This window comes from Prinia subflava, chromosome 12, assembly GCF_021018805.1.
Source record: "Prinia subflava isolate CZ2003 ecotype Zambia chromosome 12, Cam_Psub_1.2, whole genome shotgun sequence".
NCBI lineage: Eukaryota > Metazoa > Chordata > Aves > Passeriformes > Cisticolidae > Prinia > Prinia subflava.
In genome coordinates, this window is record NC_086258.1 from 20,507,423 (window position 1) to 20,523,182 (window position 15,760).

At 39.3% G+C, this 15,760-nt stretch overlaps 1 protein-coding gene across 4 annotated transcripts in view; it reads right to left on the reverse strand.

Moving 5' to 3' along the window:
• Positions 1-15,760, reverse strand: part of SPAG9 (sperm associated antigen 9) — a 65,178-nt gene that overhangs the window by 22,722 nt on the left and 26,696 nt on the right. For 2 of the 4 annotated variants that reach the window (XM_063408984.1, XM_063408983.1), the window contains exons 5-12: positions 10,798-10,951; positions 6,569-6,779; positions 5,974-6,073; positions 5,296-5,417; positions 2,186-2,243; positions 1,499-1,651; positions 1,359-1,410; positions 68-198 (exon numbers count right to left, since the gene is read on the reverse strand). In XM_063408984.1, coding sequence (XP_063265054.1) covers positions 68-198; positions 1,359-1,410; positions 1,499-1,651; positions 2,186-2,243; positions 5,296-5,417; positions 5,974-6,073; positions 6,569-6,779; positions 10,798-10,951 — 981 coding nt within the window. Of the gene's footprint in view, positions 1-67; positions 199-1,358; positions 1,411-1,498; positions 1,652-2,185; positions 2,244-5,295; positions 5,418-5,973; positions 6,074-6,568; positions 6,780-10,797; positions 10,952-15,145; positions 15,632-15,760 lie in introns of those variants that run through there. The other 2 variants (XM_063408985.1, XM_063408986.1) reach the window with 2 other exon arrangements.

The following is a 15,760-nucleotide window of genomic DNA, read 5'->3' on the forward strand; positions in this document are numbered from 1 at the left end:
CTCGTAATTCTTTAATTAATAAAATTTTATTAATTGGAATTGGATTGGCGTTTATAACACCTCTCACCTGATCATCTCAGTCCATCGGACAGCCTCCTGCAGCTCCATCAGCCTCTCCTTGTACTGGTTCCTCTCCATCAGCACTCGCGCCATCTCCACGCGTGTGAAGCGTTTCCGCTGCGCCGTGGGGACATCGCTCTGGGGACACGAGGACACACACATGGAGGGACAAAGGAGCACCACAGGGCCCCGCAGAGCCACCCTCTGCCTCCTGCTAACAGCCAGGCTAGGGCACAATTCCAGATTTCAAATAGGCTGGGGCTTTGGAAATCTGAGTTTTACCTTCCTCTCCTCCCATTCTTTGTATGCAATAAATTGTGAATGAAAACAGCTCTTCAAAAAAAGAGCGTGATAATAGAGGGCAGAGAGGAAAGCAAGCAAACTGATCACTGTCCATTTAAGGTTACTTGTGCTCTTTAGATTTTTTGTCATTTCTATACAGGGAGGAATTTTACCTCTACTTATTAAGCAGTAAGTTTTAGTAGCATTGTCTTGGGTTATGTAATCAAAAAAAAGTGTATTCTATTTAATCTGTAGAAAGCAGTTGGGGGATTGTTTCTTTTTCCTTTATCTCTTGTAACTCCAGGGGGAGGAGGGCGGATGCCTTCTGATAACAGCCCAGCTGTTAAACCAGGTGGGGCAGGGTTTGTGATCTCTGTCACCACTGCCCCCCCTCGGGGATATCTTCTGTTCATGGGCCATTGAGGCTCACCAGTGACTGACACATTCCATCATCCATTGGGAGATGGAACACCCAGGGGGAGGAGCCAACCATTCCCTGCCCAGATAAAAATGGGGACACAGGGACCCCAGACATTCCTCTTTTCCACTGGATTCCCAGAGGAAAACCGGACTCATCTCACCACCACTGAACCTGCCTACAGGATCATCTCTGCTCCAACAGACCCACATCTGTCACTGCAGGAGGATTTATTTGGGCTGCTCCCAACACCCTGGCCAACAGGGTGTCAGGTCGTATTCCTGACTCCACCAGGGTTTTCTAGGGCTTTTGTTTGCTTTCTTGCTTGATTTTTTTTTTTATTACTGCACTTGTATTTTTTAATATTCCTAGTAAACAACTGTTATTCCTATTCCCATATTTTTGCCTGAAAGCTCCTAATTGCAAAATTGTAATAATTTAGAAGGAGGGAGTTTTACATTCTCCATTCCAAGAGAAACTCCAGTTTTCCCTGACAGATACCTGTCTTTCCAAACCAAGATAAGCACTAACTAAACACACAGACTCCTAATGTCCCATTGAATTACACACACACAACCACACACACATATACACCTACATCATCATCCTCTTTAGCCTTCTGTCTTGCTTCCTCTGCTTCTGCACGAGCTCTAAATACAAAATAAAAAGCAACTGCATTAGATACCACAGTAGAGTTTTTCTCTTTTTCATTTTTAACAACCATAGAATTAAACTTACTTTCTCAGCTCTTCTTCCAGTTCTTTATTCTTCTCTTCAAGCTTTTGTTTTGCTTGTTTTACAGCCTCTAATTCACCTTGTAGTACGTCCTTTTCACAGGTCAATTCATCCACCTTTGCTATTAAATCATTCTTCACTACATTCAGTGCATTTCTACACAAACATTGAAAACACATGGTTAGAAGGATGCCTATGCTCTCACAGTTCAGCTTCAGCATGGTTCTATTTTTGAAGACCTACACATTTCTTACACAGAGCTGCTGTAAAACAACAGCTTTCTTAGAGATCAAACCAAGTCCCCCCAAATCTCCAAAACTGAAACACATTCACATTCTCTATTAGAAGAAAGTACTGATAAATCAGTTTGCTTAAAATAAATTCCTCAACAGTGCTCCAGTGGATTTGCCTCTGCACTTTAAGCTGTGTTTCTGACAGGGAGTTGATCTCATAAGGACAGAGCACTGCATTTCTTGGAGCCTCACAAAGATAAAAGCACATTTTGCTTCTTAGGTCCTTAATTTCTAGAAGACCAAATCAGACAAATACACCTACAAATTCAAAATACTCACACCCCTACTACTCTTAGAACTAAAATCACATTTGTATAGTTTCAACTCTGTACCAGGATATTGAAGATATAATGAAATAACAGGAAGTCAGTATTTTTACATAAACATTCTCACTTACTTTGTCTCCAGCAGCTGAGTGTTTTCCAAAATAAGGTTTTCAACCTCACGCCCCATTCCTTTCCAAAGGAAACAAACACATGAAATTAGCATATAAAATGGTTACTTTTACAAAACTTATGTTTTGCCATTGTCTAAAGTCAACTGAATTTTAAATACGGCAAACTTATCAGAAGAACTGTGAGCTAAGTGAAGTTTCAGGTCCAACCTGCCCTCTACAATTAGCTTCCCCCCCAACCTTCTCCCAAACTGACATCAATTAAAGCCCAAAGACATCCTTGACTCAGCACAGGCCAGCACTGCTACTCTGTATATTTATAAGATTTTACAGTACTAAGTCAAAAACCAAACACAGCATATGTTGCAGAAGTATTAGACCACAAAAAGTTACATTTAAAACACTCAACTGTGTTTTACACCATGTTAGATACTGAAGTGTATCAGTTACAGACAGAAGACATGCTGAATAAAGTTCAGATTGTGAAAGCCCTGCAGATTTCCCCAGAGCAGATGATACCTTACCAAAGAAATTATGGTCTTTAAAGCCCATGCATTCCATGTAGAGCAAAAACAAGAACAAGAAACATTTCATGTGAGGCGTATTATGAGTGAGGAGCAATAAAAGATTTAGACTTAGGAAGTAAGAGTGAATTAAAACAAAGCCACCACCAAAAATCTGCAGTGGGATGTGATGCGATTAGAAGCAGGATTATACAGAAGACTGATGTTGAAGAATTTAAGTTTGTCACAACCATTTCCATTGATTAAACCTCTTATAAAAATCAGTCACTTAATAAAAGTCTCTCATTTTCTGTGAAATAATTTAAAAGCACAGCCCTTGGAAGAAATTCTAAGCCATTCAGAAGTTTCCAATTAATATGCTATTATGGAAAAAAGTAAACATAACTTCTCAAGTAACTCCTTCAGTGTTACTTAAATTTCTGGAAATTAATTTCTCACCCTATTTTTTACATAACTTATATAATTTTCAGAATTTAAAAAAAGCTAATTTCAGGAAAGAATAATTATTTTGCATCTTGAACAGCAAAATAATTACCACACAAATAACAGCAGAAATTGTGTTAATTCAAGATTAACATAATGAATGAAAAATGTATCTTAATGGTGGAGGCCTTTTAAAATTCTTTAGGAACACAATCTTCTAAGCAACTTCAGCAGCAGAAGACTTCAAAGATATTTGGATAACAGAAAAAAGGTATCTATAAACAGACATGCAAGTCGAAGTTCCCTCTTTTGACATTTCCCTCTCTGGGTCTTGGTTTAAAAGTAAATGACATTTACTGAAGTAACTTAGATCAGCCATGGTTAATTTATCAATATCTGAAGAAATCACCTATACCACAGCCATTAAGAGATTTTATTAAAGTTGCTATTGCTTTTTAAACATTTTCAGTATTCACAGATGAAAGTATGTAGGATAATGTCCAACAGCTTTCAGGATCTATTATAATGCAAGAACAAAAACTAGAAAGCCAGAGTGCAATAGCAAAAAAAAAAATTACCAAGCGGGAAAAAATACAGAGAACGTATTTCATGAGAGCAGCAGCCAAGAATGCCTAACTGGAGAAGCAACAGATTTCAAGGAGTTTTTGAAAAAAGAATCATACACACCAGAATATTCCCCTGGGTATGCAGCCCAAGAGAAAAGAGATTAGAGAATCCAAATTAACTATTTTTACATAACTATATACTGAAGTTTAATGTTTACTTAGAACAGGTCCAAATGCTTCAAACACACAGACTATCCTGGATGCAGGTGTGCCTTTTCAGGTTTTGGACTATGATTGCCCTCAATGACAATTCTAAACTAAAATTTTCAGACCAACACATTCTGCATAACAAACGCAGGTATAACCCTAGGCCTAGTTTGCACACACTGGTGTTTCCAGCAATAGATTTACAGAAATCAGTAATAAACTCATTGACAAACCTTTAATAAGTTAAACTAAAAAGTATACTATTTTCGCCCATGAAAAACAAAGCAATAGAATCAGGACATCCTGACAACAGTTTGATTTCTTTTCTCAATTTATCACAGCTAAGAGATGGATGTTGCTCCATGTTAATACTTCTCAAGTATCTGTATTTTTGCATGCAGAGTGTGTGATTAGTTGCCCTTGTGACAATGGAATGACATCCAAGAGTTTTGGATGGAGTATGTTGCAGTAAGGATGTGCAGAGCCTCACTGCTCAGAGCAACAACAAAGAAAAATCATCTCACACTGGAGATAGGCCCATTACTCCTAGTGAGTTATACCTGCAGAAATGTCACCTGTTTGATGTTAAATAAGTTTCTGAAGGAACACTGAACAATCAGAAATCCGGATTGAACACAGGAGTTTTAACAGTGCTAACAATCTGCATTTTTGCAGGGTCAGAGGACAGAGGCAAATGAGCTTCTGTCCTTGACTGTCTGCACAGAACCCATTTCAAAAGCATCTGAGAGTGACATCTGCATTTTATACATTCCACAATACCAGCTTTTTCATTATTTCAAAACTAGGCCTGAACAATTATATAGCAAAAAATATTTTGCTATATTGTTTATAGAAGGATTATTCTTCTGATGACCTTTTTGATCTCGGTCAACTCAAAACTCAAGTTTCTTCAGTCAGCATAGAAGTAACAGCAAGCTGCTTAGAGGAAAGAGAAATGTGGGTTTCCCCTCCCCTATCAATTAACAGCTTGATTCTCAAATTACCACCATTTCATTTGCTGCAATTCTCTTTCAAGTTACAATCCCTAAGGAGGTGATAAAGCCGGGCTACTACAGAACAGGCACGACCTGAATAAAACTACCTAAAACTAGTTCAAGACAAAAATCCTTCCTTGAGATAAAAATCCTTATGTAAGAGAATATATCAGGAGAAATGGAGAATAGTGTAGGAAGTGCCCCAAAAGATTAAGATCGTTATACAGAGAGAAAGAACAAACACTTTCTCCTGATTTTACATTCCAATGACCACCTTAGGATGCTACTCAAACAATTTTAATGCAAATGAAGCCTAACAATAAATCCAGCAAGAATAATTAAGCACTTTCTAAAAAGGAAAATTGCTGTATACAGCATCTTTAAATAACCTTTCTTACCCAGTAAATCAGCACCTTCATCCACATCTCCAATTAGGCCAGAACCAGCAGATGACAGCTCTTCAAAGAGGGACTCTGTGTTACGGTCAAATGCTTTGTTCTTGATGCCTTTGGTGGGAGTGCTGGGCAGAGAATTAAACAAGACATGAAAAAGCAGGGAGATAACACTCCCATAATGAAGAAAAGCTTTCTCTGTATTTTTTACCATTAATTTGTTCCCTCAAACAAACCCCACAAGCTTTCAGTTGGCTTACAAGTTCTAGATGATATTTTCAAATGCTGCTTTGCCATCAAGATCCCAATCTTGAATCAGCTGCTGATACTGAGCTGGACAGGACTTTAATAAATTAAAGCATATCAAGTTTTGGCCTACAGAAATTCAGCTGTGTCAGGACTTAGCCCAAATGCCTGAAGAACAGACAGCTCAGCTAAACCGGAAGTCATTTAACAAGAATGCAAGAGAACTGAATAGTAGGAGGTCAAAATATTCCTCTGGTCAGAGAAGGGGCTCCTTTCAAACAAAGCTCTGACACCGTTAAGATTGCCATACAGGGTAATTTTATCCTTCTCATCATAACAATGAAACAAAGACAAGGAAAAGGAAAATTCCCATACACAGCATCTTTAAATAACCTTCTAAAATTTGACTTCTTCCTCAAATCACAACACACAACTTACCTGGAACCCTTATATCCACTGAGATCTTTATCCATATCCAGTTCTGGGGTTGACTCAATGATTGCCTGAACTTCAGATTTTTCTTCATTTTCATTTCCCCCTGGGGCAAAGCAAATGGTACATACCCATAAACAAAATCATCATGACATTTTGAATATATGTAGTAGTTCTTAATCAATCACAAACTTAGGATACTTCTGTTCAAAGACTTATCAAGGTAATTAAATGAAAAAACCCACAGATTTTGATACTCTAGTGCAGACACCAGAATTTCTAGGTCTCTCCTGAATTTAACACAAGTCACCCAATAGCATTTCCATAACAACATTATTTCCTACTATTTCTGCAATTGAAACCAAGATGTCCAACACTTCATGACTCTGCGCCTTTTCTACTGCCAACGAAATGTCATAAATAATTCTGATTCTGAAGAAAAAAGGACTAAAGTCCAACAAACAACAGACTTATCTCTGACCAATATTCTATACTCCTTAAAATATTGAGCAAAAACCCCATTCTCATTTGTGGCACAACAAAAGATAATTAATAAGTGAGGTCCATTGTAACCCTACATTAAGAAGTTAAAGCAGCTCACCAGTGCACACATTTCTTGTCTCTTGAGCTACCTGTACTTCAATATTCTTGCTTACATCCAGCTTCTCATTCAACATCTCTGTGTCCTTTGCAAGCCCTTCAGCATTTTCCTTTTGAGGGGTTTCAGCAGGCAGCACAGGAACATCTGAAGCAGCTGTGGATGCTGGAGTAGTACATTTGGAGCCTGCTTGGCTAACATCAGAGAGCTCATCCTAGAATTGCACCATTACCAGTAAAAAATGAACAAAGTGTTATTAGAAGAGCTGGCATATAAACCAAGGAACAGACAACAAAATCACTGTATTTTACTGAGAATTATGCAAAGACAGATGAATAAAACTAATATTTAAGTCAGTATAGTCATCTTTACAGCTGTTTCACTCTTGTTAAGGCAGTTATAGCTGTAGAAAAATGCCTTTACTTTTAATAGTAATGTTTGATCTCAGCTGATCATTTTAGTCACTACTTTTCTGTGAAGTCTTCCAGAAAACAAGCAGCATTCTCATTCTAGAAGTCCTTCCAGCTGCACATTAATTATAAAATTAATGGTTCAGAATATACATGGTACCTTAAAAAGCAGCCTGGAGCACTGATGCAAACGTGGATTTAACTGATATAAAACTGTAGTAAATCATAGAATCATAATCACAGAATAGTTTGGGTTGGGAGGGACCTTAACAATCATTCTGTTCCGACCCTCTGCTGTGAGCAGGGACACTGCACTAGACCAGATTGCTCTAAGCATGTCCAACCTGGCCTTGAACATTTCCAGATTTGCAAACACTTTACTCAGGTTTTATGTGCTCTGCAGGCTGAACTGTGGGAATGAGACATGGGACTGCAGTAACTCCTTTGTCCAGTGAGATTTCAGATCAACCAAGGAACATCAGTAAACAGCTCCTCCTCAGGAGCTGATTCCTGTCAACAATTGACAGTGACACTGTGTCAAGACCTACAATTATGGCATTAATTATGGATTTAATCCAGGTGCTGGACCCCAGACTGGGACCATTACTCAGACAGAGCTGCATCAGGCACTGGGTGAGAGGGCAGAGTGGACTGTTGTGTGACACAACCAGAAGCCACTACCTGAATATACCAAAAGCTCTTTTCTGGCTCTTCTCTCATCTCCTTCATTCACATTTTACCTCATTCATGCCCAGCCCCACATCAGATGTCTGATCTGACTTAAGCAGCACGTGACAGTGAACAACAGCTCCCTGCAGAGAAGAAAACAACTCTGCCTGTTTAGGCCAATAGTTTCTAACACACACCATTGGAGGAATCATGTTGGGGAAAATAAAGATTAAACTTGAGGCTGCTGTGTGCAAAATGAAGGAAGGATGGTAACTTTTTATCAAAAAGGATTTTTTGTAGGGTTTGTTTGGGAATCAGAGGGTGAAAGCAAGGCTTCTGGACAAGTCTGTGACATTTTTTAAAGAGAACCTGGCTGAACTTGTCAGGAACAAAACAGGTTTAGATTTTGCAAAGCACAAAGTCACTGCATGCCTTCTTGAACAGGAAATGAAACTGAATTTTAAGGTAATTAAAAAAAAAAAAAACCAGCACAGAAGAGACCTGCATGTAGATATACCCTGTCTCACTTGTACTTAGCAGAAGATTACTATGAATTGTAACTTAGGGATTTCTCCTTTTGGAACTTACTAGGGCAAAATTTTTATATGTGTAGGGACAGGGAGCAAAACACACATTTATGTATATCAGCATAAATGTAAACCTAGTTTGACAGTAATATCTCCACGTTGAATTTGCAAACCCTAGAAACAAAAATATAGCACTAATTGATTATCAATTACTAACAGTTCTCATTGTTTTATAGTAAATTGCAGAATAACCAATTATTAATATTTGATTTTCTGTCAAAAGTATTGAGAAATACAGACACCTCTAAAGGAATAAAAGGAAATAAAATACCACTCCGCAATTTAGCTGATTGGTTTTTGAATGGGTGAAGTTTTGAATGGTTCATACTTGAGCGAGCAGATACAGAAGGGAGGAAGTGCTGCTCCTTACCAAGGGCACGCAGAACTCACACAAACGAGGAACAAAACCTCAGCAGAGCTGCTGGCTCTGTTTAAACATTTCTACATCTTTGTATTCCAAGAGCATCCACTAACTGATGCAGCACAAACTGATCACTGACTTTCACACACAAAGCTCAAGGAAAATAGCTTGATAGCACAAGAAAAAACAGGGAACTAAATGGTCCTTTCCCTAAGGGAATTTCAAATCACCCCATCTGTTTTATATTTCTGACTTTATTATCTACGGTATTTTTTAGCCTACTCTTGGAAACCACACAGATTAAACTATTACAAATATTTGTTCTAGAACTAAAGAAAAGCAAAAGCAATTTCATTAAGTGACACTGAATTGATTGAAATATCTCAAAGCCTAAACATTTGAAAGTCAGTGCTGTGTTGACTTAGCAAAATTGACTTTTTTTGTCATGTTGCCAAAAGACTTTCCCTGAAAAAAAAAAGAAAAAATAGTTTAAAAATTCAATAATTAAATATGAAGGAGTAACTCATCTGCAATGCTGTGCAGGAATGAGTAGAAAAGATTGACTGGTACACAACTGTCTGTCATCTTACAATGATATCCAGCAATGTCACTATTGCACAAGCTACAGAATACCCAGAACAATATCTGCCATCTCCTCTTTGTGATACTTTTGGAAAAAACACTGACCATTAATGAAAGGTTCAGGCATAAATGGAAAATAGATGCTAGAAAGCAGCAGAATCTTGTTTGTGCCTTATACTGGATGTTAAAAATATTTAGAAGAAAAGTATTAGAGAAAAAAGGTTTTAAATGCTGGGTTTGACTGCAATATATCATGTTATTCAACAGCTTCACTTTACATTCACAGTGCCAAAGTAAAGATGTTGCTTCGGACTCAAGTAACTTATTCTGAATAAACAGATTTGAGCAACTACAGTCTGTGCTATTTTGTGAATTCTCTTTTTAGCAGAGCATTATTTTCAGAATTATACCAAGAAGGCTATTTTGACAATATGGATTAGCCAATTTTCTGAGGAGAAAGATGGAATCTGAAGCTTCCCTTTCCACCTCATCTCCACCAACTCTTAGTCATAACTTGTATTTATTGTGCATAACTGATATTTCAGTCACTTTTCCTAAAATCTACCAATTTACTCATGTTAATACCATAAGACAAAGTGAATTGGACATATTTGAGATCCAACCTCCTGACTAGCACCCTTTTTAAGTGACAAACTTTTAGAAGCAAACTCATATTGTCACTTTGATATCCCTATAATTAACCACTACTTACTCATTCCATTATCTCCTTCTGACATCCATGATAAATAAATGGATTCCTATTACCTCCAAATAGTTTTCGTAATTCTGATCAGTCAATATTCCACTGCTAGGCAGGTATTAAATTCAGTTAAGAGGAAACTCCTCTCAGCTGTATGCCTTTCCAGAAATAACAATACATTCCTAGGCTTCCAAAAAACCTCATCAAGAAATATATCTTGGGAGGATTTACACATTCTGGAGTTCTTCACCCTGCAGATCCTCGTCCTGCTGTGCTGTGAGCGCACCCTAGACAGCCAGACTCACACTCCAACACCACTCCCCCATTCCTCCACTCCTACAGATTGTTTTATTCTACCCTCTCACAGCTGGAACACAGAACAATTGCAGGAATTATACCAAGCTAGGAGTAAGGGAAATCATGATCACAGACTAATTTAGGAAAGTTAGGTCATTCTCAGCTCTGTGGTCTACCTACACCATATACCTGCTAGTAGGCAGAGGCTGCATGAAGAACACTGCCCGTGTCGTAACCAAAGCTTTCCTTCTACAGCAGCATTAATAAAGCTAATTAGACCGTTCCCACTACCTAGTAACATACCTAGTGTGGAAAAACAAGTTTGAACCTTTGGAAAGGGTCCTTGGTCAGAAAGAAAAGACCCATTGCTGAGAATAAGAGGGGAACTAACCTTTATTATCACTCATTAGGAATATGCCCCCAACACTTTGTTTCTTGCACTAAGAAATTTCCCTCAAAGCTCACTGGAGTAAACAACACACTTGGCTTATACAGAGATGGTTTAGGGGCCTACCTCCTCTCTTTCAATTTGATACCTTTTTTTGGTTTTTTTTTCCATCCTCCCAAAGATCTACCATCTGTCGTGGGAGTTTTGCTGCCACACAGGGCAGCCAGGCTGTGCTCACCTTGAGGCTGGTGTGGGACCGTGGCTGGCTCAGCTCGGGGAATTTCCAGTGCTCTGCCGCAGGTGTTTCCGCCGCCTCCCTCTGAGCCTCGGGCGTGAGCAGAGCATCTCCTGCAGGCAATGGGAAGATGCCCAGGGATATTGGACGCTCCTTCCTGTTGGAAAGACAGGCAGAGTTCATCAGCCATCTCAGATGTCCCACAGTTTATTTTCCTGCACGGCTCTGAAATCAGCAGGGAAGTGGTGAAATTCCAGGTTCAAACATCCAGACACTGCTCCGTTAAATGCACGGTGCAGCACACCCAGACTGTGCCACAGCACTCAGTAATTCCTCATTTCACAACTGTCAAGTCAACTTAATGGCTTTAAATAGCAGTTATTGATTTACACTACAGCTAATCTGTAGCAAACTGAAGTTTTATAGAAATGAAACACCAACAGAAGTATAAGACAGAAGTGTTTCCTGACTTCAGATTGAAAACAGTTTTCAGCAGTCACTATTAAAAATACCATCTGGCACCTTTTTCTTCAAGATATAAGCACATAATTTCTACAACAGCAAACAGCTACATCATCAACTGAAGCATTTGCAAAATTGTAAATAGTAAGCCTCACGCAACTCTTCTCAAATCATTGGGTATTTTATTCCTGAAGATCACAAAAACTACATGGATTTATGTAAGAGAAAAGAATTGGGTCAGAGATTTACCAACGTTACAACTGGCTCAGTTCAAAATTGTGTAGTTTTACCCAAGATCAGTTCAACACTCTACTTCATCCTAAAGCAGCACAAAAGCTTGTGCCACCAAAAGAAACTTATTTCATCCCAAATTTTCACTTCTTCACTCTTTCTACTTCCCTATGGCAAATAGCATTTGGAAATTCCACAGGTTTATGCAGTAACCCTCAAAAGAAACAAAAACCCCCCAGGTCAGTGGTGTACTCAGTGCACAAAAGGATTCATTCTTCCTGCTAGCAAGAGACAAAACCATTGTGTGCAATGCCATTCATAGGATGCTGTGGCCAGCCCTGAAAAGGAACAATATCAGCCAGGCCTAGAACTGAGATAAGCAAAGTGTTTGTTCAGGCAGAACAATGTAATGCAGGAAAAAATGACTGTAGTCAACTAGCACAGCTTTAAGTATAGCAGAAGCAGAAGATAAAAGTGTGCACAAGTGATGGCAGAGTTTTCACATTTTAGCACTACAAAAAGTCAAGTCACAACCACATGTGCTTTCTTTCACAAGGCCCTTCACAAATTAAATACAATCTAGGCAGAACTACTATCTGCATACAAAATACATGCAAATCTACAGCAGGCAGTGCTGAAAAGCAAAAGCTAAGCATTTTTGGACGTATTTTTGATTTTGTTTATTTACTCTGAAGAAAAGTTAATGAAGAAGGGATTTTATTTACCAATTAATCAGTAAACTCTCTTTGGTAAATTTTACGTTGTCAAAATCACAATGTTCAAACAGCAAACAATTCTAATTGGCATGAACCTTTCCAGTCCATGTGTAGAAAGATGCTCCTTGTCACAAACACCTTTGCACCCAATTCTCACATTGGAGCTACCTTGGCCTTTCAGAAATATTATTTCAAATTAGGTTATTAATTGTAAAGTAGTTTAGCACAAGAAAGCAGGCAGCAAAGTGAGTAAGGCAAAATCAGTCTGGGTTACAAAATTCTAAACATCAGATAATGTTCCAGCATCTGCAACTGCTGGAATGAGAAACCCCACAGTGGATTCCAAGGATTTCCACTATTGTAACAGGTCCTGCTTTGCTTTAGATTTCCCACAACTCTCAGGCATGTGGGAAACAAAAGACAGCCCACAGAGGCTGAGATTATGTCAAAAGAGGGTCTGAGACCATTTCATTGGATAAGAAGTGCAGGAACAAAAAGAAGGAAGAAATGCTGCCCTTCAGTAGCTGACAGTGATGCCTTGGGAAGACTGAGCTGGAACAGAGACTGGACAGAGCTGGAGAATAAAGCAGAGATTTATGGAAGGGCCTTTAGGGTACACCTTGGGCAGGACAAGAGCCTGGCCAGGGCTACACCCAAGGTGGACTTAGAATGATCATAAAATGGATGACAAATCACAAGGTCTTATATTTTTATATGTTTTGGTCCATTTGCATATTGGAGTTTAATTGTCCAATTACAGCTCCAGGTGATGCAGTCCCATCCTTCTTATTCCTCCTCCAGCCACCCTTGTTTGTGCTTTTGGGCCTGAACACTTGTACCTTGGTGGTACAACTTGTATCTTCTTGTCCTTGGTGTGCAGCAGGAAAAGGATTTGTTTTGTGTCCCTGCTCTGTGAAGAGAACTTACTAGCACTTAGTAACTGCACCCCTGGGCAGCACAGAGTCTGAAAAACACGAAAGCTGAAACTTAAGGAATCCATAGAGCTGCATGGTGAGGGGCCTGGCCTTAGGCAGAGGGTCCAGCACATTTCCTTATTGCAGCACATGCCACAAAGCTGATCTGCTTTGCAATCCCAACAAGAGAATATTAAATGGGTACCAAAACTGTTCACACCTGGTATCACTTTTTTTTTTCCAGATAAGTTTGAAAGAAAATTTTTAATAAACATATTTTGATGTGTTAGAACAGAGGTCAGGTGCATGGCAAGGCTGTACAGTAAATAAAGTTTGCAAAAGAGGCTGGTTTTGGAAATGAAGCTTATTATGTGAGTGTCTGCACTAAAGAAATGATCCAATCAGACTGAAGCAATTTCAATTTACTTTACAGCTTGTTGAGCAGAAAGCAAAGAACCTCATCTGCTTCCCCAGTGCCCAAAAAATACCTGAAAATGCCACAGTGAGCAGAATGGAAACACATATTTTAAAAGCCTAAACTAATCATCTGAAGTGATGCACTGAAGCATTTACAGGAACCTTTAGGAACTTTTGGATGCTCAGTTCTAAAATCTGACTAGAGTTAAAAAATAGAAACAATTCTTCTACAATTCAATTCCTTCATCCTACATTTTAATCTCTTTTTTAAACGAATAAAGACTAAGAAAATGAATTCTAATTCATGTAATTCCTAAAGCAAATTACAAGGGCAGGAAAAGCATAGCTTCCCCAAACCCCTCAAAACCATTAAATGCTCTAGAGGAGCGGATTACAAAAAAAAAAACCCCAACCTATGTCTTAAACCATCTGATTGTTTAAAACTTTAAAATATCTTACAAGTTACTGAATATGAAGTTCTGTTTTGGTTTGGTTTTAGAGTTGGGAAATATTTGTTCTGGGTTTGGGTTCCCCCCCTTTTAAACAAACATAGCCTTAATAACTAGATCAATCTATAGTTTCACTTGAAATTTATTTTATTTCTTCATATTTAAATATTCATTCAAGTTTATCAGCTATTGATATAAATTGGTATTTCTTTCATCTACTGATTGCCTTTAACCTTTGGAACAACACTTCTGTGCTCACAGACTCAAGTTAAAAGTATACTAAAGTCTACAAGCACCGAGTATTAAGGAGGAAAAAGTCACATAGCTGTTCAGAGAGCACTAATTTCCAGCATTTTTCCCATTTAAAATAAAATTTACTACGAAATTTATAACCACAGGTGAAATATGTCAGGTTTTCAGGCCACAAAGCTTCATGTTAAAACTTTTCCAGCTGTTTTCCATCTGTAATTACAGTATTAAAATACGTCAAGACTACTTTTGGCCACAATATTCTAATGAATTTTTGTCTGCTACTGCTCCAGGCATGTAGGACAAACAGAACATAACCTGGGGGGAGGACAGACAGCTGGCAACTTGCCATACAAGTATGGAAACAGAGGAGAGGGGAACATTTGTCTGAACAATAGTGAATAGGCTTTAGGAGCTCTAATGCTTAAATCATGATAGATTTTTTTCCCCCACCAACCAATAATCAGATTTTCTGAAAATAACATGATCGACTAATTACTGTGGTTTTAACATCAATTAACTGACCTTACATAAGCCTTTTGATTAAAACAGGTGCAGTTTCATAGTACAAAGCCACAGACTGCATGCATTTATGCTACACAAGATCAGCCAAGTACCTGACAATACACTGAATATGAGCTTTATCCCTGACATTAGCATTGCAGCTTTTGCAGCAGGTTACAATAAACTGATGTTAAGACCTTTGCACAGAAAAGAGATACATAAACTGACCTTTAATAAAAGACAGTGAAAAAAACAAGATCGTATCTCTGTACGTAGACACATTTTCAACAAAACCTGACATTTATCCATCATTTACTTCTCTAATTTGTCCCTGTTTGAAAAAGCAGGAGAACAGAAAGCAGGGGAGCAGCGAGAGCACACCAAGATGGGGTTCAGTGGGTGAGAGTACCTGAGGATCCTTGGGAGGTTCTGCGTCAGAGCCGGCACCCCCGTGGAAATGGAAAAGTGCACGAGCAGCAGAACAGAGAGCGACACCAGGATGGCAGAGTTAATGACCACCGCCCCGCCAACGAAGCCAAACACAAACAGCAGCATGCAGCCCGGATTCATGGCGCTGCGCTGGCATGGTGGAACGCCGGCTCCAAGAAGGCTACGCAGGGGCCAAGGGGGGATCTTTGTAGGCAAAGTCTGTCATTCAGCCGCCACCACAAAAACAATGCCATCAGCAGCAGCGGCGGCGTTCCGCTCTTCTGCAGCAGCTCCAAAGCAATGACATCACCGCCCTCCTCCCCCTCGCCGCTCCTCGCAGCATCGATGCAGCAGCGCAGAGCACGGCCAGCCCGAGAGTGCTTCTCCCTCCTTCCACGCAGGGTCCGCAGGCTCCACAGCTCCCAAATCTGCATAATCCGCTCCCAGCAAGCCCCGAGGATGGGCGGGTACCACGCACACACCTCCAGTGCCCCGCACACAAAGACGCAGCCAGATGCGGCCGCGCCACGACAGCCTCTGACATTCTCCCTGCTTGTCCCAACACAAACACTCCAAAAAGCTGAAATTGTTTAAG